The following is a 24,869-nucleotide window of genomic DNA, read 5'->3' as shown; positions in this document are numbered from 1 at the left end:
TTACCCCCCAGAATGACAGTGTTCTGTATTTTTGTTCCTGTGGGAGCACACAGTATAAGCTCAGGCCAGTCAGTGTAATAGCACAATAGTGTTTTCAGCGAATCTGTTCCCTCTCTTCATCTTTGTCTCTTCCTTTTAAATTGAAGAACTTCAACTATAAAATTTCTTAAAATGTTCTGAGTTCTAATGTCCTACCATTTTAGGTGTACATACAGAAGGACTTGGATAAAAATGAAAAGGAGAGAGAATACAAGTTGAGTTTTAAAATAAAAGAGATACACTTGAAAATTTAGGTGTTTCTTTCCATAGGTCTTTTGCATGAAGCCCGTTTTACTTTATCTGTGCCAAATTTAGGGACACTGAGTTTCCAAAAAATAACTCTGCTTATTTAAATCACTTCTTTAAATTGAAAGCGGAATGGATTATGTATAGTTATTTATTTTGTTTTAAAGAAAAACTTGTTGGTAACTCTGTATATGTGTGTTCACTTTCTTGACCACAGCTTCTGAGGAAAAGGCACATAGGAAACGACATCGTAACCATCGTCTTCCAAGAACCTGGGGCGCTTCCTTTTACTCCAAAAAACATCCGATCTCATTTTCAGCATGTCTTTGTCATTGTCAAAGTACATAATCCATGTACTGAAAATGTGTGTTACAGGTGAGTCAGTAATTCCTGATTTGTCATTCTCCCAGGTTTATTTCAGTAGAGTATTTTTTTCTAAAATATTCTTATTTTCAATTATTATTTCTAACTTCATAATTTTCTAATTACTCAGCCACTTTTTATAACAGATAATTACCTTCCCAGTTTGCCCCCTCGAAAAAGTGAAATGCAGATCAAAATGGTAGATTACACATTTCCTCTTTTTTTCCTCTATAAAAACCATCCAGCCCCTGCCAGAACCAATAATTGAGTTGGTATCAGCCTTTGAGTTGGATGATGTCGCCATTGAAGTTCTTCTTTAGGGGAAGTGAGTATTGTGGCAGTAAAGTATTTCTTTTCATCAAAGATCTTGGATACACTTCCACAGGCTGCTGAAGCCAGGGCTTGATACTTTGGTGACTTCAAAAGGCCACGTATGCCTCGGAACCCCGAGACTATTTCTGGCAAGGCCTGCTTCTGGTCTTTGTCCCTGCTCTCAGATTCTGTCTTAGGAAATAGCTGCAGCTCAGTGGTCCTATCATGTGGTCTGTTGGTAAGAGAGGGCAATCTGACCCAAGTTTGAATCCACCTTTACTGCTCATCATGAGGCTTTGTTTACGTTATTTTATTTTTCTTAGCCTTCAACTCTTGTTTTAAAATTAAGAATAATAGGAACTACTTAAAAATGTGGTTATGAAGAATAAATAGCTTAAATTATGCAAAACTCCTATTTTGAGTTTCTGGCATTCATCTGGAGTTATTTTCCTTTATAATCTTAAACAGAAGTTGTCAGTTAAGCTGCCCACTGGATTGAGGCCTGGGACAGGAATGTTTGTTGTGAGCACATGGTAGACTCATGAAGATTGCAGAGCTTCCAGTTTCCACGCGAGATTTTGGAGTTCACACCCTACCCAATGCCACGCCTATCTTAGGAGAATAGAGTCTGAAAACAGGGTTTTTGGCCCGATTTTTGCCTCCCAATCAGCTTGTTAAACATAGGGAGTCTCTGCCCCGCTGTGTGGGGTTCTAATGTGGCGGAGGGAACTGGCCTCAGCACGTTCTCCCTTTACGACATTCTCATAGGAGTCTAGGTAAAGACTACTAGGCAGAACGCTCAGAAGCATTATTAATTGTGGTTAATAATCTATTCTCTATAGAGAACAGATACTAGATTTCCATAAAGAATAGATACTAGATTTCTTCTAATATCATTTATTAATAAATAATAATAAATAAATGATATTTGAAGAAATCTAGTGTCTATTCTCTATAAATGATAGACTTAAAATAGATAATGTTAGTATAAACATGATGAATTGACTTTTTTCTCTGGGATCTCACCCAATGAGAGGTAACTATGAGGAATACTCTAAAATGAGCCTTCCTAATGGTTTGGAAACTTAAGCTTAGGGCTTTATTGTATTTGGAATTATTTCATTGGCTGCTGTTTTTAGGTCAAATCGAGTATTTTTAATTATTTTCTTTCTTAATCCTTATGTTGTGAAGTGGTTTATTAGCACAAAAAAATCCTAAAGATAAGTAATAGCTATTCATTTTTATTTCTTTTAGATTTTCTGGTTTTAATTAAGTTACCAGGGGAAGAATGTTGAAACGAGTATACATCTTTCATATAAACAAAGTACATTGCATTATTTTTTCTCTCATAAAGATATTATATGCAAATCATTCAGAGATGGAGCCACTGTTTTTTGAGAAATCACATTGTTATCATTAAATTAACATTTAGTAATGATATTCAAATGTAAAGTCAGTAGAGTGCCTCAAATTTTTGTTAAGTACATCATCAGCTTTACTGATGTTATTAAAAATATCACTAGTATTTCCTAAAGAATTACTAATTTCAGGAATCCTATGGTCAAATAAATTCTATACATTCCATGAAGCTGCACTTAATCTGTAGCATGGAATTAGGTCAGAGTGCCCACATTTCCCAAAAACATCTTATAAGTCTTGTTTCATGTGATACTACCATAAACATGTCAATGGCAAAATAAATTCATAAAAATAATTTTCAAGGAAATAATAAAATATGATATAGCTCTACCTTTTCTTTTAATTTCTTAATTTAAAAAAGTAAGAGATGCATTGAGAGAAATTTAGATGTTTTCCACATACCCCTGGAGAGCTCCCATGAGCGCTGTTTGTCTTACGCACTTTGTGTGGGTATTGAGGGGCAGTGCACTCTCTTTCTCTGTCAGGGACCCACACTAGCAGTCAGTGCAGATCCACAGGCCTTAGAGGCATCCAAAGGGTGTTGAGAATCGTACATCCTATGGAATGTATCAACCTGAGCGGAAAAGGGCCCTTCCACCTTCCAGAAGGAGTCAGAGCGTCCTCTATGAATGCAGCAGGATGCCCAGGAAGTAATGCTGGGTCCATGTGAACCGAGGGGAAATAAGGCAGCACCCCCAAAACTCTGTGCCAGATCTAATAGTAGCCTGAAATTTTAAAAAAGCCATCATAATTACCTTTAATAGATGATTCTTTGATCTTTAATAGTTAGAGTTGATGTGGGGCCAACTTTGAGGAATTTGTTTTTGTGAACTTTCCAAAATAAACTTTTTAAAAAGTGTGTCTTTCAGTTAAATGAATACAAAGATTTATTATATAGGTTCAGCAGCTGACAGGCAAGTAAAAGTGGAGGGATATCTACAGGAAATGATGACTGCCATTTTAGAAAATGTAATATTTAAATAGAACCCCTCTGACAAAAGGGTGATAGGGTTAAGTCATTTATTAAAATGGTTATCCTGACAATGATGATAGCAATTTGAGTAACGATAGCTTCACATGCATTATTTTGTTTAATCTTCACAGTGGGCTTTTGAGCATAATTTTACCCTTCATTTTACAGGTGAGGATACTGAGGCCTGGCTAGAGTACGTCACTAGCTCTAACTCATTCACTGGTAGAGCTAGATTCCATCAGGGTGCCTAACTCGACAACCCTTTTATGTGCTTATTTTTATTTTGCTTTTGGTAGAGGGGTCTTGTATATCTAAATCATTAATAAATGCTATCAACTTATTTGGGTAAAATAAGGAGTTCTGATGTGCATTCTGGTTTCATCACATATCCAGTAAAAGCATGTTCTTCATAATTTCAACTCTACTTAAAGTGTTACGGATCATATAAACTGTTGTAACCAGGGATCTTGATTTCATCCCCATGCTAAATTCTACTGATCTCTAGTACAACTTGGAGAGGCACAGGATTACAATTTACTGAGCAAGAATATAGCATCCATTATAGAGAGAATTCTTAATGAGATATTAGGGTCTATAATTTGGTACCAAAAGAATTGCTCTTTTGAAAAATCAGTCACTATGCCTCCCTCTGTGTACTATATAACACCATGTGAGAGCCATGTTTGAGTATATTTAGATACAGGAAAACCCTGACCTTTTAGCTTAAATGCACACAAGCTGCAGGCAGAGAGTAACACAGGATACACAGGGTTAATGTAAGAAGATAATTCTTCGAACTGTCTAATGAACTTTGGCCTTCTCAGCATTCCTTGGGTAGAATACTGCTGGGAGGCCAGGCATGGTGGTTTAAGTCTATAATCCCAGTACTTCGGGAGACTGAGGCAGAAGGATCACTTGAGGCCAGGAGTTTGAGACCAGTATGGTCAACATAGCATGACCCCATCTCTACCAAAAAATAAGGAAAATTAGCCCTTTCATGCTAGCACCACCACCACCACCACCACCACCACCACCACCCCCGGCCCCGGCCCCCAGCCAGTCTTGCTGCTGTAGGTGATTAACTTCACTAAAGCGTGTGCAAATTAAAGCACAGTGAGGTACCTAGAGCTGTGATCCTTCTACAGTCTCACCAGCCACATCTCAGAAGAGTTTGCATCTGACGGGACAGATTTGGACAGAATGTTTTCGTTTCTTAGTTCGTCTCAGGATCTTCTACAGTGATGGAAGCAAAGCAAAGATTACTTCCTTTTGTTATCCCGACTCAACAGATAGCAGCCTGGGCAAATGCAGGATTAGTACAAATTCTTGGTCTGTAGTGGCTACTCAATAACTGAGCATCACATGCTCATGCTGTGAAATTCACTCATTCGCTTACTCATCATAATCATTCCTTTGTTAATTCATTAATTTTCTCTATAATTAATTTTACTTAGAAAGGGTAAACAACTAAAGACAGCTTTCTGATGTAGGAGAGCATTATTGGTTTTGATAGATTGAAATGATTGTTATCAGTAAACATCTGATTTTTTTAGTCTCTGGGATCTTAAAACTTAACTCTCAGAAAGTTAGATTTTTTTAATTGTGAGAAGTGAAGTGAGCGTTTCCTCTAAAAAATTGACACTTTTGACACTTAAACATACTGGCCTTGTTAAGCATAATCATTCCGTTCTTTATCATTGATATTCCATGAAGCCAACTGGGGCTACATGCATTTTGGCTGGAAGCGTTACTGTTTTTCTCAGTGATAACCAGCCCCACCGAGTCGAGTGTCAACCTGGCCTTATCTAAAACTACTTGTCCTATGTGCTGTGGGTCTGCTACCCCCTGTTTGCCAGCACTGCCATGCAGATACCAAAACCTGGATGGCTTAACAGACAGTTATTTTATCATAAGCAAAACAAAGATTTCCTTTCTTTTGGAGGCCAGAAGTCTAAGATAAAGGTGTTGATGGGAGTGGTTTCTCCAGAAGCTTCTCTCCTTGGCTCCTGGTCTTGTCTCTGTGTTTTCAGGTGGTCTTCTGTTTACCTGCTTGCGTCCCTGGCCCCTTGCTGTATGCCCACATTTACTCCTCCTATACAAACACCAGTTGGCCCACCCCGATAGCCTTATTTTAACTTAATCACCTCTTTAGCACATCGACTACCACACAAGAAGAAAAGTTTTTTTCCTTGGAGCAACGGTGTTTTATTAGGTCAAGATAAGTGAAAAGACCTGTGAGTTCTACGTCCTTCACAGGCAGTTAACGCATTAAAGGCCCTTCCTTCAGATGCAGTCACATCCCTAGGTACTGCAGGTTAGGACTCCAATATGTGGGGGGAATTCAGCCCACAACACCTCCTGTCTACTAACTTTGAAACATTTTTCTTAAAAAAAAAAAAAAAAAGTCTCCCTTGGTGTCCAGAAGTTAGAAGACCACGAACCTACAGAATAGACCAGTTAAGTTGAAAGTGTATGTGCCAAATTTTAGAAGGTAAATATTACACGATCTCACAGACAGCCTCATTTTGTTTCTCTTTTTCTTCCTCAGTGTTGGAGTGTCCAGATCAAAAGATGTGCCCCCGTTTGGTCCACCAATTCCCAAAGGGGTAACTTTTCCAAAGTCGGCAGTGTTCCGGGACTTCCTTTTAGCCAAAGTGATCAATGCAGAAAATGCAGCCCATAAATCGGAGAAGTTTCGAGCAATGGCCACTCGAACAAGGCAGGAGTACTTGAAAGATTTGGCAGAGAACTTTGTCACAACGGCCACTGTGGATACCTCTGTGAAGTTCAGCTTCATTACACTGGGTGCAAAGAAAAAGGAGAAAGTGAAGCCCAGGAAGGACGCCCATCTGTTCAGCATTGGAGCAATCATGTGGCATGTCGTAGCCCGGGACTTTGGCCTGTCTGCGGACATTGAATGTCTTCTTGGGATTTCCAATGAGTTCATAATGCTGATTGAAAAAGATTCCAAGAATGTTGTGTTTAACTGTTCCTGCAGGGATGTTATTGGGTGGACATCTGGATTAATGAGTATCAAAGTGTTTTATGAAAGAGGAGAATGTATCCTCCTGTCCTCAGTAGATAACTGTGCTGAAGACGTAAGGGAAATTGTCCAGCGATTAGTAGTAAGTACAAGTTTCGTATTTTAGTCTTCAATCTCAAATTCATAATAGCTTTTCTTAAGGAAATCCCACCACAGTTGCTGCCCTTCGAGAATGAATTTCTATTCCTTAGGGATGCAGAGCTTAATTTTAAATGCTGGGGTTTTTTGATGACTCGATAAATACACAAATGGTGGAGAAGCACCCTTCATAAATTGATTGGAAAAGTTAATTTCCAAAAGAGAACATTTGGTTATATTTGTACATTATTTGAAGGAAAAATGGAATTGCCTGACTAGATGCCATGTCTGTCTGTGGACTGAGATGACACGCCTTCCTGGGGGCACTTGACAGGTTCAGAACTGCTCTGCACTAGGAATGATGTGCCCTGTTGGCCGCTTCAACTTTGTGCATGTTTATACAGCAGGGGTTTTAATTTGACCATTCAGATTAGATATTAATATTCTAGCCATAATTTCATAAGGAGGTCTTATAGAATTATCCATTAAATTAGAAAGACTTTAAAAAATGAGTCTTAAGAGATTTTTTTTAAGATACGATTTTTATTAAAACCCCCCTGAGTATGTCTGAGGTATTCATAGTTGTATTTCTGTACTCAATCTTAACAAAGGTAAGATTCAGATTTTAATTTTAATATATACAGTAGAGTATTGAGAATAAATCAAGCTATTTTTAGTTTTTATTATTTTTGGTAGTATGGGAACATACTTTGATAGTAGACTGTCTTATGTATAAATCTTTTCCAAGGGGGATGTAGTTTTTGTTGTTATTAGAAGAGATTTAGTCAACTATAGATTATGAAAAAAGGAGAAACTATATTCATTTCTTCCTTCCTGCTACCAAATGTAAGTCTCCTTGTTAACACAAGACCATGTGTAAGAGTGAACAAAATCAGATCAGTGTCTACTGCCCTTAGAAAAATAATTTCATTATTTGCAGACACTGTTTAAAGTGTTCAACACTATTATCAAAGCTAGATATGCATTTGGGGATGATTCAGTATGTGATTAGTTTATCTGCCTGGAGAGTTGAGTCTTTGTTTATACTATGCGTCTCATAGAGCTTTTTGGTAGTTGCAGATTTTTTTATTAGCATATCCACTGAGTTACCATTATCTGAACTCCTGAAAATAACAACAGAAACGAACGCCACTTTGCCAACCACCGCAATGTACTTTCCAGAGTTATTTACACATGGGCTCTTACACATTCACTATTCCGTGAACCCCATCCTACTTTGTTAAAATTGAGTAAAGTGTATTGTTAACGTGACTAAGGTGCCTCATGTCAAGAACATATCCTAGGAAATGTATTCTGTGTTCAGGATGCCTTACAACCTGAGATACTAAATGTTAGCCAAACCAGAGGATATTGACACAGTTAGACACAAGAGAAGTGAGGAGAAAACTATATTCATTTCTTCTTGGATGCAGTCACGCTAGTGATGCTGGGAATGGATGCCTGTTTACAGGTTGTAAATTTTGTGTCCCTTCTCAAGCCATGGAAAATGGAGCAAAAGGTATCTGTTCCGCAGATTAAGATTCAGGAGGGAATGAGAGTTTCTACCTAGAGGGCCAGCTTCAAGGACGTGCAGCCTGCACAATTGCACAGGAACCCACTCTCAGAAGAGCAGGTGCTTGGTTGAATATTCTTCTGTTGCCACCTTTAAATTCTTTTTTGTTTTGCTATTGGCTTATTTCACTTTTAATGTCCTTTTGGTTCATCCATGCTATAGCACATGTCAGGATTTCCTTTTTTTTCTAAGGCTAAATGATACTCCATTGTATGTAGATGGTACATTTTCTTTATCATTAGACATTTGGGTTGCTTCTACATCCTGGCTGTTGTGAAAAATACTACAGTGAACATGAGTCTACAAATAAATCTTTGAGATCCTGTTTTTTATTATTATTATTTTTTTATGTATAACTACTCACAGAAGTGTCATTGCTAGGTCATATGGTATGTTTTGTTTTTAATTTTTTTGTAATTCTTGAATAAAGGGCCTTGCATTTTTATTTTGCATGGGCTCTACAAATTCCATAACTGGTCCTGGATATATGGCTAAGAGGCCCTTATTTTCATGTAATAACCAAGTCTAAAGAAGTATGTAACGGACTTGAAATAAATGGAAAACTTGGTCCCTCAGACTTTGGGACGTAATGAAGTAAGGAACAGAAGGGATAAAGAAATAGCAAAAAGTGGGCTGGGTGCAGTGGCTCGCACCTGTAATCCCAACACTTGGGAGGCTGAGGTGGGCGGATTGCCTAAGCTCACAGGTTTGATACCAGCCTGAGCAAGCGCGAGATACCGTCTGTAAAAAAATTAAAAAAAAGATAGCCGGGCGTGTGGTGGCCCCTGTAGTCTCAGCTCCTTGGGAGGCTGAGGCTAGAGAATCCCGTAAGCCCAAGAGTTTGAGGTTGCTGTGAGCTGTGATGCCACGGCACTCTACCAAGGGCAACAAAATGAGACTCTGTCTCAAAAAAAAAAAAAAAAAAAAAAAAGAAAAGAAATAGCAAAAAGCCAAAGTAGAGGAGGAAATAAGCAGAAGAGCCAGTCTGGAGGACTCTTCATCTAATATATGGATGTTAAATTTTACCCAATAATTGCAATAATGTTTAGAAGAAAGTAGGGCATATGTTAGATATAGTATTTTGGTACGCAAAAGAAGCAAAAAAAAAAAATTATCTTCATTGTCCATATTACAAAGAACTTTTTCAACAGTTTTAAATTAATTCAGTTAATAACTTCGGGAAACTTCGATCTTTCAAAACTTTACCACTAACTAAAACCAGCAGTCCCATTCCCTGTTTGCTGAGTCCCAAACTGCCATGCCTGCCTGGGAGACGATGACTGGCACAGTGTGCACTTGTGGTAACCATGAAAACATCAGGCAGTGCGGTGATACACGGAACCAGCCCCAGTCTCACAGCTCTACTTACTGTCATAGGTCTTATTAAATATGTATCTATGTATTCAGCGCATGCTTCATGGAAATGGAGCATTCATTACACTGAAACTTCATATACTGACTGTGGGCTTTTGAGAATAAGAATATGGTACCTCCAACTTGGAATTTCCCACAAATAAGTGATGTCATAGTCATCAAATGATATCTGATGAGCCCGTGTTTTTCTTCCATTGCATGTAAACTGCGCTCGGTAAGCGTTCTGAGAGTTGGGTTACTGGTGCTCTAGCGCACCGAGCGGGATGCAAACCTCTTTTCTTTCATGTCCTTTTTGTGGTGCTATTGTAGACTGTCACTCTTGGGGAAGGTACATGTGCTGAGCTTTCACTGCTTAGGGTTGCCCTTGGCCCCCAGGGTAGGACCCAGCGGAGGAGAGGCAGGTTGTGGGCACAGGGGGTCTCTCTGCTCCCTGGCAGAACACCATCCTGCACAGGTCCCTTGTTAACAAATGGCCAGGGAGCCTGGCTAGCCCGGGCCACTGTTGATCTTCAGTGGTCCTCTCCAGCCAGATGGGCATGCACTGTAGGCCCTCCATGGTGCATCGCCAGGGCTGATGCACAGAGAGCATTTACAGCACGCATGACGCTCCGACTTTCTGCTGCTGCCCTTCCTGAAGCTGGGAGTGAGCCACTAAGTGTTAGCTTAGAAGTGCTTTGGACTTTTCTTTTACGTTTTTGAGATGAATGAAATTGTTTAATAGATTTTAATGCTTAGTGGTTAAAACTTGTAGTTATTTCCAAAGCTTTTACATTTTTTTCCATTGCTGTAGCTTAGCTGCGAGAGTAGAATTTATAAGCTTTAGAGTCAAGTCAGTTGATGTAAGAAAGGAGAGGAGGGAATTACCAGAATCCATCTGAAGCTCCCAATCTCTGGGTCAGTGACATCTAAAAAAAAGCAGGCACCTGTATCAGGAATAGATATGCCCTTGGAGAATGAAACCATTGTTGTACTTCTGTTGTTCTTTTTACACTAGATGTCACAGTCAGTTGCCGTGAGTCTTTATTGGAAGGTTTGAGGGAAAGGCAGATAGAGGCAGATGAGCGCTTTCTAGCTGTGAGGACTGGAGGCCTGTGTGTGCCTTTGTGAGGGCCCTGTGGTGGTCTGAGCTGGAGGAGCATTTCTGACTGTCACTTTCTCTCGTAGATAGTGACGAGAGGCTGTGAGACTGTGGAAATGACCCTGCGGAGGAATGGGCTAGGCCAGCTCGGCTTCCATGTGAATTTTGAAGGAATTGTCGCAGATGTGGAACCTTTTGGCTTTGCCTGGAAGGCCGGCCTGCGCCAAGGGAGTCGCCTCGTGGAGATCTGCAAAGTGGCTGTGGCCACTCTGACCCACGAGCAGATGATCGACCTGCTGCGGACTTCCGTGACTGTGAAGGTGGTCATCATCCAGCCCCACGACGATGGCTCGCCCCGCAGGTGAGGTGTGGGGGACCCAGGAGTGCTCTCTCCCCTTGTGCTTTTGCAGCACTTGGCTGTCCTAATTGCGCTTGCAGGGTACTCAGAGGTGTAATCAAGTGTGTCTTTGGACGTCAGCCATTAAAACAATTGAAAGAGAGCTTTAAAAAATTTTACTCGTATATACTAAATGATAAATTAGTTTCCTAAGCAATTTGATACATGAACGCTAAGCTGTTATAAACCAAGGGGAAGGGTAGCTGCTTGGTTCACCTGGACCAGTGAGATTATCTAAGAGGAAATACTCTTTATCAGACTTTTACCAAGTAAATACTCTATACAAAATAGAATTTTTCTGTAACATCAGATCATTATTTACAAGATATTTAAGAGATAAGTACCTGCATATGTGAAGGGATGTTGGAACATTAGATACACTCTGTGTGGTCACTGCTCCATTGTACAGGGTAGAATTCTTCAGAGATAGTGAACCTTGGCCTGAGCATTGTCTTAACCTGTCAGGAGAATCATATGAAGAGAAATAGCTAGATGCGGAAAGCTGGGAGGTGGATAGGTGGAGGTAGGGACAGGAAGGGAATTAGGAAGCAGTGCTGTTCCATTGGTAGTAGAAAATAATCATGCCCAGCGTCAAGAAAATATTAGGCCAAGAGGAGAATGAATGCTGATGAAGAAGGAGCCTTCCCTTCAGGCCAGGACCTCCCACTGTGGCCTCACATATCTAGTGGTGATATCTAGAGGACTTTCTTTCTGTCTTCATCCCCAGTGGAGTTCTTACAGCCTCAAGAACTCTGGCTTTTGAGAGGAAAAGTATGCTTGGAATCCAGGCATCTGTTGTGCACCCTTGAGTAATTCACACACTCTCCCTAAGCCTCACTTACTCTCTCTAAGATGGGGATTGTAATCCTGCTACCTCCTGTGGTCTCTATGAAGATTAAGATGGTATGTGCCATGCGCTTAGACCCTTCTAGCATAATCCACACTCCACGTTTATTTAAAATAAGGAAAACTTCAGGATATTCATTTTCATTTATTTTATATTAAAAAAGGAATTCTTACCATTCAAAGATAGCAGGAATACTGCTGCCTTCTGAACTTAGGTCATTCCCCATCTGCTTGCTTTCTTCGTCCTTTAAACCGGCAGTGTCCAGTGGCACTTTCTGCAAGATATGTTCTGTATCCGTCCTGTCCAAAACAGTAGCAATGAGCCACGTGTAGCTATCACGTACTTGAAATGTAGTGCAACTGAGGAAATGTATTTTTCATTTTAATTCATTTAGATTTAATTGGCTACATGCGTCTTGTAGCTGCCGTTTTGCAGAGGTCAGTCTTATACCATCTTCCTCTGATTAATTTGCAGAATTTTCCAAGAGTCCGTTTCCATTACTTAACTTGCCGTTTGTTCCCAGCCTGACTTTCCATGGCCTTATTGCTTGTATTTGTCCAGTATGTTTATAGAATAAAGGTTTAAGTAGCTGAAATTCCTCTTTTAGAGTATCAGTCCCATGTTAACTTGTTCGCTGTTGTCTTGCCTAATTCTGTCCTGTTAAATCCATCTGCTCTCCAAGATTCTTTGAATCACACATACTAGAATGAGTCTAAAGAAACTAATGATGAAAAACTATTAAAAATGAGACTTGGAATTAAAAAAGGGAAATTTTTTAGGCCTTAGAACCTAAAACATTGTAGTTAGCTCTTACAACCTTAAATATTGTATAAGTGAAAAATCTTTGGTAAATTTTAAGCCAGTTATTAGACATTTTTGCATATACTAAGATTTCTGTATTCCTTGTTAGAAATAAAGATTTGTAGCTCTTATGGTGTGAACCAGGGCTGTTGTGTGTCTTAGAGGCTGATTACTATCATAGAATTGGGCAAAAGTGTTACCATGTTCTTTTTGATTAAAAAATAACGTTTCTTGCCTATTTTTAGTTTTGGCCTATTGTTACTTAGTGAGAAATTTTAAGTTTTTAAGAGATCTGGTTAATAAAAGTGGTTAAGTTATCATTATGTTTGGTGTTTAGAACATAGGATTTAGAAAAATAAAATTTCCTAAGAAATACTGGCTTGTTTTTCAGGTACAACAAATAAACAAAAGTATAATTTGAAAGTTCCAGTAGCTGTTAATCTTTTTTCCAAGGATATGTTTTTTTCTTCTGAGGAAATCTGTTATCTCTCTTAGTCTGCACATAATTAATTCTTTGTTTTAAATGTAAATTTTCTTATTGAAACTAGTCAAGATATTTATTTAGAGCTTTTGCCCTTGCTTCCTAGGAGTCTCATTAATGTTATTCCCTAAAGATACTGGTTTTCTTTCTCCCAATTAATCTGTAATAACTGTCTTCTATATTTTAACCTTAGCCAGAAGGATTAGAATTAGCTATTTGCTTAGCAGCAACACTCTGAAATAGGCACACCTGTCACCCACATTTCTGCACATCAGGAAGGTTTTAAGCCTAGCATGTATCATTTAAAACTCTTACAATTCAGTTTTCCAATTTTCTGTGAATCGGAATTTGTACATTTTTTAACTCATACTTTTGTTAGTTTTGGATTTGTTTTCCGCCTGTGACTATCTGTGTGCTCTGATAACATACCCACTGGCAGCAGACAGCCTCCCGGAACCAGACTTGCAGCAGCAGTCCTGTGCTTTGCACGGCAGTGTGAATGTGAGTGTCATGTTCAGTTTCAGCCTTGTACTCAGCACTGCTGGCCGCCTTCTGCATTATTAGATTTGTTAGGAAACTGCAGAGAAAGGGACAAAGGGGAAACAAGTAGCACTTGACTAATTTTAAGAATTAAAATAAAAACCCTTTAAACATCCTTTAGTTTGATTTGTAGAATGGAAGATTACCTCTATATTCTGTCACAAATTGGCTCTTAGTGCTTGGCAGGAGGAAAAAAATTATTTAAATGTACATGTATATGCATGTGTGTGTTTTTGTATATATTTGTGTATATACATGTAAGAATTTTTTCCTTTACATTATATTGAACAAAAGCACCATGAGACTACAAAGTTGGCCTAATTAATGAATTATAAGATATCGTAGTCTTCATAAGCCTTGTGAAAAATGCTTCAGTTCATTTTTGCCATTCGTCAACTCAATACTCGTCCTACAAGATATCAATGAGAAAATCATTTGACTTGGAGCCCAGCTGTTCCTGTGGGCAGCGTGTCAGAAGGCCTGTTACTTCATAGACTGGTTTCTGTCCTCCTCAGGTCAGAAGATGTTTGGTTCTGACTCTGAAGCTGCTGGATTAAATGAAGGCTTTAGTAGGGAAAGTATTTATGTTGAATCAAAAGCCACCCAGGTTTTGAAGTCTTAAACTCCAGCCTCAGGGTGACGACAGGAAGGGTGACGACATGTCTCTGCCTTCCTTCCCAGCTTGAAAGGAAGGCAGAGACATGTTCAGTTTCCTTATGGAGTTCCGGGGACACCAAGCAGAGCGGAGTCTCCCTTTGGGAATGCTTATTAACTGATCTCGTGCTGGGATTATGTGCTGGAGTGAATTCATATACATTGGGAATGAGTGGCAAGAAGCAGTGTGGCAGTAGCGACTTCAAGTGGAAATGAGGTTTTAAAGGGAGCCGATGTTTCCTAGGGAGGCAGTCTCCGTGGCAGAGATGAAGACGCCGTGCCGTTGCTAGAGATGCTTAGTTAAGATCTTTCTTGTTGTTGCCCCCCTGATGGCCTCAGCCTCTAGCCTTCAAAGGTGACTGACATTCTATTAGTGTCGTTTAAGGAAAGCACATCAATTAAAAGGCTGATATAAAGAAAATAACAACTCATTGGAATTACGCATAAGTTGTTATATGATGTGAATGAATGTAGTAAATATGTCCAATAAAAATGGAAATGAAATTCTCACTGCGATGCATCCGGGGTGTGTGGTTTTTCATACTTTGTTGACATACTGTCTAAGACATTTTTCCACATAATGCAAAGCAGTGGAAATTTCCTCATGTTACCCAGAGTCTAAATTATTATTCTCTCATTCTATAAAATTAAAACTCTCTGTTCTTCTGTGTTCTGTCTGTTATGTGACTATTCAAGTCTCTGAAGTACACAAAGAGGAAGATATGGAAAAGTTAGTACAAATAGGAAAGGAAAGTCCATTTTGTTTAGCTGTATGTATATTAATACGAGATCAGTTTTACATATATATATTAGGTGGTGAGTTAAATCTGGACTCAGACATTTATTTATTTATTTATTTTAGAGACAGAGTCTCACTTTGTTGCCCTCAGTAGAGTGCCATGGCATCAAAGCTCACAGCAACCTCCAGCTCCTGAGGCGATTCTCTTGCCTCAGCCTCCCGAGTAGCCGGGACTATAGGCATCTGCCACAACGCCCGGCTATTTTTTTTGTTGCAGTTTGGCTGGGTCCAGGTTCGAACCTGCCATCCTTGGTATATGGGGCTGGCGCCCTACCCACTGAGCCACAGGCGCTGCCCTGGACACAGGCTTTTATATTAGAGTTCCAATTTATTTGTATGGATAAAAAGGATTAGTTTTATCTGATGATATCCTATGGCCCCACCAGTAATGAATTATAATGTGAAAATAATACAGAACTCTGGGTCATAAAAGTAACTAAAGTTACGCTCACTGAGTCTTCTGCCCACTTCCTCTAGTCTAATGTTCAGATTATTCTTGTGCTCCGTGAAGTGAGAACACAGGATTACAGAATTCAGGGGAGATTGCCTTGTGCTCACTCTTTCGTTCAGTTACTTAACTAGTTTGTGCCAGAACCTACTATAAAATGGACAGGACAGATGTCATCTGGACTTTGATGGACTCCTTTAAGTCTTTCTGGTCTTCTAAAGTAAAGTACTTCCTATTTATATTACGGCTTTTTAAAAATGTTTTTCTCAAACTGTAGCAATAACTTACTACTTGATACCAAGTTCTGAAACTAGTGCAGAGAATGCTGTCACCCTCTACAATTAAAAATCCACACTTGAGTGCCCGTGCTCTTCTGCGTTGTAAATGCTGCCAACACAGTAGCAAGAATGCAAAGGGTGACGTTAAAGCATGAACATTCTCCTAGTTAGGTTAGCAACCGTCTGTCTCATACTTGACAAGTTACACCTTGGCTGTGGTAATGGACAGCCATTGGATGTTCTCCCTTGTAGGAACACATCGAAAATCAGGCACCACATAACTATTGAGAATCTTCTCTGCATAACTCTAAAGTATTGCAGTGCAATAAAATGTTATTTCTGCTCTCAAGCTTTCTAAGAAAAAAAAGAAAGTAGTTGCTTCAGCAAGAACTTTCTAATTCTCTATTCAATGCTGTGCTAGGTGTTAAAGATACAAAGACACAATCTGCCCCTTTATCTGTGTCTAGAAAGGAAGGAAGGGGAAGGAAAGAAGCTGATGAATTAGTTAATGCCAGATCCTTACTCCTACTTCTTATGACCACACCTTTTCAATTCCAGACCTTTCCCTCAGAGGACTTGGTCAAGTGGGTTCTGATCTAAATGTCCCTTTTTCTATCTATAGTCTAGATATCTTTCTCTCTATAAATTCCGGAAATGTGTTGAAAAGGGAATTAATATTTTACTTCGTGCCTATTTTATGTGTGACACTGCCCTAACCTTTACAGTGAGTTATACTATATGGTGATCTCCCAGGTGGAAGCTTTTGATTTTTTATGTACCAGAGTGAGTTTGTGATTCAAGTGAATGAGCATCAGTTACCCCGTCACTTTGTTGGATGATTTGCAGTCTTTTAGCTATTATCAGGGTATTAGTGTAATAGACATTAAATGATTAAAATATCCGTGATTACTTGAATCCCTAGGGTTATAGAAGGGTTGTTTTGCAAGGTGCATAATATTTTTTAAAAATAATCTATTGGGGGGATCTGCTTTTGTTTCTAAAGATTCCTTTAGATCCTAGTGGAAAATATGATATCATGTGGGCTGTATTAACTGTTCTTTAATGGAGTTCTTAAAACAAACAAACAAAAATACATATGTTTTGGAAAGAGCACTGAACTTGGAGTTGAAGGACCTGAGTTTCAGCGTGAACCCTGTCTAGAATGAGGTATATCATCTTTACAATCTCTCTGACCCTTCTTCTGAAAAATGGAGCTTTCTTTCTATCTTAGAAATTTCTGTGAAGATCAGATGTGTGTGGAAAACTGTACAGTGCTATACAAGGTAAGTTGCTAAAGTAAACAACAAAGGATAGCACTGTAGTATATTGTAAGACGTTGCCCTAGGTCACTGGGTTTAGCTAAAGGCTTTCTACAATGCAACTAAGTAAAGTAAAACCAGTAGGCAGCTTCCAAGTATGGAAGACGAGAGTTACAGTTGTGTGAGTAGGTTGAGCTGTGGATGCACAGTCCCTGGAACTTGCCAAGACTTCTAGGTTGCGGTTTTGTTGTGCCACTCTCCGTTCCCCCAGGACCTTCCCCTTTCTTAGTTTTGAAGTAGTATGATACAAAGTCATGTGTCTTACAAAATGAAAAGAATAAAATAATAGGGTAATGATATATTATTCTATAGATGAATGTAGATGAAGGGAATTTTTCAGCTTTTAATTTTTTTAATTTAAAAATTAAATTTTAAAATTCTAGAATTCTATAAACATTATGTAGGAGTTTCATGGAAGTTTATGTGGCTTTCGAAGTTTAATACTGGTTTCTTTTTTTTTTTGTAGTTTTTGGCCAGGGCTGGGTTTGAGCCCGCCACCTTTGGCATATGGGGCCGGTGCCCTACCCCTTTAAGCCACAGGCGCTGCCCCGGTTTCCTTCTTTTTGTAAAAGCAAAAAGTAGTCACATCTTTGTAGCAAACTTCTTTCTTATGAAGCTCGTACTTCAGGAAGTAATTTAACTTTGGCATACCCTCTGCTCTTATATTCTGTTTTCAGGATGGTCTAAAGAGATGGTCACGTTTCTAAGCTACACACTGGCAGGTCTGGGTTGACTCACGCCTGGGGTTCCCGTGGGAAACAAATAGAGACAACTGGACAACATGGCTAGACTACAACAGAGGTGGTTCTGACGGTCAGGCTGCAGAGGTTGAAGAGATCAGTGCTTAGAACCAAGTCCACACCCTGACCAGCAGGGATTCTGCTTTTAATTGTCCAAGTTATTAATGGTAAATGGGTTCTTCCAAGAAACCCTGGAGGGTTCTTCCAAGAAACAAGAGGTGTAGTTTAAAGGAATGGGCCTTAGTTGGGGGATACCATCCTGGGGCCCTGTGTGGGTATCTCTAAGGCAATGGGGTGTGTGACACTGCAGCGCATAGCAGTGACCATGAGTATCTGTTAACTGCGAACAAGAGTGGACACATGCTCTTTGGCTGATGGTGCCCAGCAGTCAGGAGTGCCAGGGGTCCTCAACTTTTTAAACAGGGGGCCAGTTTACTGTCCCTCAGACCGTTGGAGGGCTGGACTATAGTTTAAAAAAAAAAAAAAAACTATGAGCAAATTCCTATGCACACTGCACATATCTTATTTTGAAGTAAAAAAAAAAAAAAAATGGGAACAAATGCAATCACACAGCCGCATGTAGCCCGCGGGCCGTAGTTAGAGGACCCGTAGAAATCTTCCAATGGGAAACCGCTGTTAGGCAACAAGAAACTGGGGTAAAAGCCCATGAGTCTGTGGATATGAATACATTAATGAATATCCCTGGTATAGGATTAAGCCATCCCAGGGAGTCCATGGTGGTGCATTCAGAAGAAGGAGTAGTATTTTCAGAATGCAGCAATAAAATACGTGATCCTCTGAGGGCTCCAACCACTGGAACTACTTGTCATTCTTAGAATTTCGCAATGTCACATTTTTAACTAACCAGCACATTTTCATTGATCTTCTTGGTCTTCAAAATGTTTTACCTTCTAGATTTATTAGTGAGGGAGATTAGACTCAGAAAAGTTATTGGCTAGATGAGGAAAGTTAAAAAAATTATACTTATTTTTAACCTGAAGGCTGAGTTTTTATTGATCTATACCTAGCATAAGTAATTAGAAGCATAAGTCAGTGAAGTGTACATTTGTTATGGGGCAAAGAGGAGATCAATATGTTTAAAGTGATCCTAGAGCCTTACATAGCATTTTCTTAGGGTCTCCTAATGGCAAATGGTGAAGAATGTACCAGAAACTAGAAAGGCAGTTCCCATTCACTGATTTAATTTTGTCAAAAGGAAGTCAGGCCGTGTGTACAGTGAGGTCTGAATGTTTGTACTGTAACAGGAAAGCAAGTGACTTAAATCATTTGTTAAAAAATGTTTCAATTACAAGTTTAACAGCTCATTTTTTTTTTCAGAAATGTCTTTTTGTGTTAAGTCTTTTGCATTTGGTCTGTCTGCCTTTACTTATTGTCCAGAAATTTTTGCCATGTGCCCCCTCCTCCGTAGCCCCAGGTTGGGCACTCCTGATGAGCTGCAACGCCGTGCCTGGTGTCCTGTGCCAGAACCACCCAGAAGGAGAGAGTAGGAGGGCGGCAGCAAACACAGGTGGCTCTGACGGGTGCTGTGGCATGGGGGCCTCTGCAGGCTAATTTCTAGTTTTTCTTTTGTGCCTTTTCCATTTTCCTAAAAATTGGTTGAATTTTCTCTATGTATCCTTTAAGAAATTTCTCATACATTTTAAGCGGAACTAAGTTCGACTATGTTCGATTTTAAGTTATATTATAATGCGTGGTATGTATGTGACATTTTAGTCAAAAAGTAAACAAAGCAAAATATAGAAGAGTCATTTAATAATGAAAATTATTTTGATTTTAAGATAAACCCATTCTGGTCACTTCATATTTGTTAATATTTGTTATACTCAATATGATGAGATTTCAATTATTAATATTTATGCACCTAACCAGAATGCACTGCAATTATAAGAGAACTCTTAACATGAGCAACTTGATTTCTTCCACCTCCGCAATAGTCGGAGATTTCAACACTTCTTTGGCAGTGTTGGATAGCTTCTCCAATAAGAAGCTGAGCAAAGCCTAACTATCCAACATTTGGATTTAGCAGACATCTACAGAACATTTCATCCCAACAAAACTGAATACACATACTTTTCATCAGCCCACGGAACATACTCTAAAATTGATCACATCTTAGGTCACAAGTCTAACCTAAATTTAAAGGAATAGAAATTATTCCTTGCATCTTCTTGGACCACCATGGAATAAAAGTTGAACTCAGTAACAACAGGAATCTGCAAACTCATACAAAAACATGGAAGTTAAATAACCTTATGCTGACTAATAGCTGGGTCATAGATGAGATCAAGAAGGAAATTGCCAAATTGTGGAACAAAACGACAATGAAGACACGAATTATCAGAACCTCTGGGATACCACAAAGGCAGTCCTAAGAGGGAAATTTATAACACTGCAAGCCTTCAAGAGAATGGAAAGAGAGGAAGTTAACAAATTAATGGGACATCTCAAGCAACTGGAAAAGGAAGAACATTCCAACCCCAAACCCAGTAGAAGAAAAGAAATAACCAGCATTAGAGCAGAATTCAATGAAATTGAAAACAAAAGAATTATACAACAGATCAATAAATCAAAAAGTTGGTTTTTTAAAAGGTCAATAAAATAGATAAACCTTTGGCTAACCTAACCAGGAGAAAAAAGAGTAAAATCTTGAATCTCATCAATCAGAAACTACAAAGACGAAATAACAACAGACTCCTCTGAAATTCAAAAAATCCTTAATGAATATTACAAGAAACTTTATTCTCAGAAATATGAAAATCTGAAGGAAATTGACCAATACTTGGAAGCACGTCACCTTCCAAGACTTAGCCAGAATCAAGTGGAAACGTTTAACAGGCCCATATCAAGTTCGGAAATAGCATCAACCATACAAAACCTCCCTAAAAAGAAAAGCCTGGGACCAGATGGTTTTACGTCAGAATTCTACCAAACCTTTAAAGAGGGATTAGTACCTATATTACTCAACCTGTTCCAAAAGGTAGAAAAAGAAGGAAGACTACCCAACACGTTCTATGAAGCAAACATCACCCTGATCCCCAAACCAGGAAAAGACCCAACAAGAAAAGAAAATTGTAGACCAATATCACTAATGAATATAGATGCAAAAATATTCAACAAGATCCTAAGAAACAGAATCCAACAACACATCAAACACATTATACATCATGGCCAAGTAGGTTTTATCATGGCCAAGTCATGGTCTCAAGGCTGGTTCAATTTACATAAATCCATAAATATAATTCACATAAACAAATTAAAAAACAAAGACCATATGATTCCCTCAATTGATGCAGAAAAAGCTTTTGATAATATCCAGCATCCCTTCATGATCAGAACACTTAAGAAAATTGGTATAGAAGGGACATTTCTTAAACTGATAGAGGCCATCTACAGCAAACCCACAGCCAATATCGTATTGAATGGAGTTAAATTGAAATCATTTCCACCCAGATCAGGAACCAGACAAGGTTGCCTATTGTCTCCACTGCTCTTTAACATTGTAATCGCAATGAGGAAAGAAAAGGCAATCAAGGGTATCCATGTAGGGCCAAAAGAGATCAAACTTTTACTCTTTGCAGATGATGTGATTGTGTATCTGGAAAACACCAGGGATTGTATTACAAAACTTTTAGAAGTGATCAAAGAATACAGCAGCGTCTCAGGTTACAAAATCAACATTCATAAATCGGTAGCCTTTATATATACCAACAATACTCAAGCTGAAAAAACAGTTAAGGACTATTCCATTCACAGTAGTGCCAAAGAAGACGAAATATTTGGGAGTTTATCTAACAAAGGACGTGAAAGATCTCTATAAAGAGAACTATGAAACTCTAAGAAAAGAAATAGCTGAAAACATTAACAAATGGAAAAACATACCATGCTCATGGCTGGGAAGAATCAACATTGTTAAAATGTCCATACTACCCAAAGCAATATACAATTTTCATGCAATCCCTATTAAAGCTCCACTGTCATACTTTAAAGATCTTGAAGAAAATAATACTTCATTTTATATGGAATCAGAAAAAACCTCAAATAGCCAAGACATTACTCAGAAATAAAAAAAAAAAAGCAGGAGGAATCATGTTACCGGACCTCAGACTATACTATAAATGGATAGTGATCAAAACAGCATGGTATTGGCACAAAAACAGAGAGGTAGATCTCTGGAACAGAATAGAGAACCAAGAGATGAACCCAGCTACTTACTGTTATTTGATGTTTGACAAGCCAATTAAAAACATTCAGTGGGGAAAAGATTCCCTATTTAACAAATGGTGCTGGGTGAACTGGTTGGTGACCTGTAGAAGACTGAAACTGGACCCACACCTTCACCATTAACTAAGATAGACTCTCACTGGATTAAAGATTTAAACTGAAGACATGAAACTATAAAAATACTAGAAGAGAGTGCAGGGAAAACTCTTGAAATTGGTCTGGGTGAATATTTTATGAGGAGGACCCCCTGGGCAATTGAAGCAGCTTCAAAAATACACTACTGGGACTTGATCAAAGTAAAAAGCTTCTGCACAGCCAAGAACACAGTAAGTAAAGCAAGCAGACAGCCCTCAGAATGGGAGAAGATATTTGCAGGTTATGTCTCCAACAAAGGTTTAATAACCAGAATCCACAGAGAACTCAAATGTATAAGCAAGAAAAGAACAAATGATCCCATCACAGGCTGGGCAAGGGACTTGAAGAGAAACTTCTCTGAAGAAGACAGGCGCACAGCCTACACACATATGAAAAAATGCTCATCATCCTTAATCATCAGAGAAATGCAAATCAAAACTACTTTGAGATATCATCTAACTCCAGTAAGATTAGCCCATATCACAAAATCCCAAGACCCCAGAGATGTTGGCGTGGAGGTGGAGAAAAGGGAACACTTCTCCACTGCTGGTGGAAATGTAAATTAATACATTCCTTTTGGAAAGAATTGTGGAAAACACTTAGAGATCTAAAAATAGACTTGCCATTCAATCCTATAATTCCTCTACTAGGTATATACCCAGAAGACCAAAAATCACATCATAACAAAGATATTTGTACCAGAATGTTTATTGTAGCCCAATTCATAATTGCTAAGTCATGGAAAAAGCCCAAGTGCCCATCGATCCACAAATGGATTAATAAATTGTGGTATATGTACACCATGGAATATTATGCAGCCTTAAAGAAAGATGGAGACTTTACCTCTTTCATGTTTCATGGATGGAGCTGGAGCATATTCTTCTTAGTAAAGTATCAAGAACGGAAGAAAAAGTATCCAATGTACTCAGCCCTAGTATGAAACTAATTTATGGCTTTCATATGAAAGCTATAACCCAGTTATAACCTAAGAATACGGGAAAGGGGGAGAGGGAAGGGGGAGGTGGGCAGAGGGAGGGTAATTGGTGGGATTACACCTGCGGTGCATCTTACAAAGGTACATGTGAAACTTAGTAAATGTAGAATATAAATTTCTTAACACAATAACTAAGAAAATGCCAGGAAGTGTATGTTAACCAGCGTGATGAAAATGTGTCAAATGGTCTATAAAACCAGTGTATGGTGCCCCATGATCACATTAATGTACACAGCTATGATTTAATTAAAAAATGATTAAAAAAATACTAATATGAAGCTAGTAGACAGTCTGATACATGGCCACATAAGAGAAAAACTCAATTCATGTTGTGGGGAGAAGGAGCAAGGGAGGAGGGAAAGGGAGCAGGGGTGGGGATTGGCGTGCTCCCACTTAACAAGCACAGTGTAGGGGTATATGGCACACTTAATAGGGCAGGACACAACTACAAGAGGGACTCTACCCAACAAATGCAAATAATTGTAACCTAGTTGTTTGTACCCTTACATTAACCTGAAATCAAAATTAAAATAATAAAAATAAAAAAAAGATATGCCCATTCTTTTGAGAGTTAACTAATTTTTATTAGGGCAAAAATGCCATTTTTTAGTATTTAAAATACCTTTTACATTTTACTTTCTGCAAGAGGTTGGAAATGAAATAATTCCACCCTGATTCTCTCCTCAATCTAATGCATTGCACAGGTTTTTGCCAGTACTCTTTCAAGCGTTAGTCGTGATTATGCATTTATGATGTTTTTCTTCCAGGACTCAAGCTAACTTCCATTGTCTTATTACAAACTACACTATATGGGCATGAATTAAGTAGACCACACTACTCAGCCGTCTGTCTTATCTTTCCTTTCTCTTAAAAGCCCAAACAAATAAACTTGAAGCTCAAACAAGTACTGGACAGTTGGCTTTTGGGCCAGAAGATTCAAGGTTCACATTCCTTTTCCTTTTAAAATATAACTTCTAGGACCTTAAACTTTGGTGATAATCAAATACAGGTTCTCTCATGTGTGTTATTCAGGCAGCTGTAACCTCTGAGACACAAAAGCCCATGGTGCCCTTGAGCATCCAGTGACTCGATTAGAGCATTGATTAGGGCGCAAGACAAGAAGTTTTTTTGATGTTTTGGTTTCTATTGTCCTATCCAACTTTTGTGATTTCTAATTTGGTAGTTTGCCATGTGGATAAATCACTATTCCCAGGCATGTGGTATCTAATCAAATAGACACTTGGAAACAAAGTAAGTCCATGGTCAAAGTCAGTCAATCTAGAGTAATTTAAATTAGGTAAGAAAGATGAATTTTACTTGGGGGAAGAAAATAGAGTTAAAATAAAAGGTAAGAACTAGGATTTACTGGTGCACAAGGAAATCACTACCTCGTCCTCTGGAAACAGGCATATGTACCTGTTTGGGAGGATTTACTGAGTCTACTCATAGCGTATTCTCAAGGAATAGCATGACCATGAATTTCCCAAGCCAAAAACTAGAATGTTGTTTTTTATTTTTTTTCTCTCTGTTCTAAGCTGTAAATACTATTGACTTGACAGGTTAGAATGAAATTTCACCCAGAATTGTAAAAGCATTACTTTTATTGTATGTTGTATCTCCCAGTATTGCTGTTGAGAAAAATGAGCTGGTCCATGCCCTAATCTTTAGAACTTTGGCTCTTTCCTGTAACCCAGGA

General features: G+C 38.7%; 1 protein-coding gene across 8 annotated transcripts in view; it reads left to right on the top strand.

Moving 5' to 3' along the window:
* The window catches only part of SIPA1L2 (signal induced proliferation associated 1 like 2), a 241,747-nt gene that overhangs the window by 153,483 nt on the left and 63,395 nt on the right, over positions 1-24,869 (top strand). For all 8 annotated transcript variants that reach the window (XM_053605857.1, XM_053605858.1, XM_053605856.1 and 5 more), the window contains exons 7-9: positions 503-660; positions 5,901-6,477; positions 10,585-10,859. In XM_053605857.1, the coding sequence (XP_053461832.1) occupies positions 503-660; positions 5,901-6,477; positions 10,585-10,859 (1,010 nt within the window). The remainder of the gene's footprint in view (positions 1-502; positions 661-5,900; positions 6,478-10,584; positions 10,860-24,869) is intronic.

Source organism: Nycticebus coucang, chromosome 10 (assembly GCF_027406575.1).
Source record: "Nycticebus coucang isolate mNycCou1 chromosome 10, mNycCou1.pri, whole genome shotgun sequence".
Classification (NCBI taxonomy): Eukaryota; Metazoa; Chordata; class Mammalia; order Primates; family Lorisidae; genus Nycticebus; species Nycticebus coucang.
The sequence above is the reverse complement of the archived record's forward strand: the minus strand, read 5'-3'. Positions and strand labels throughout refer to the sequence as shown.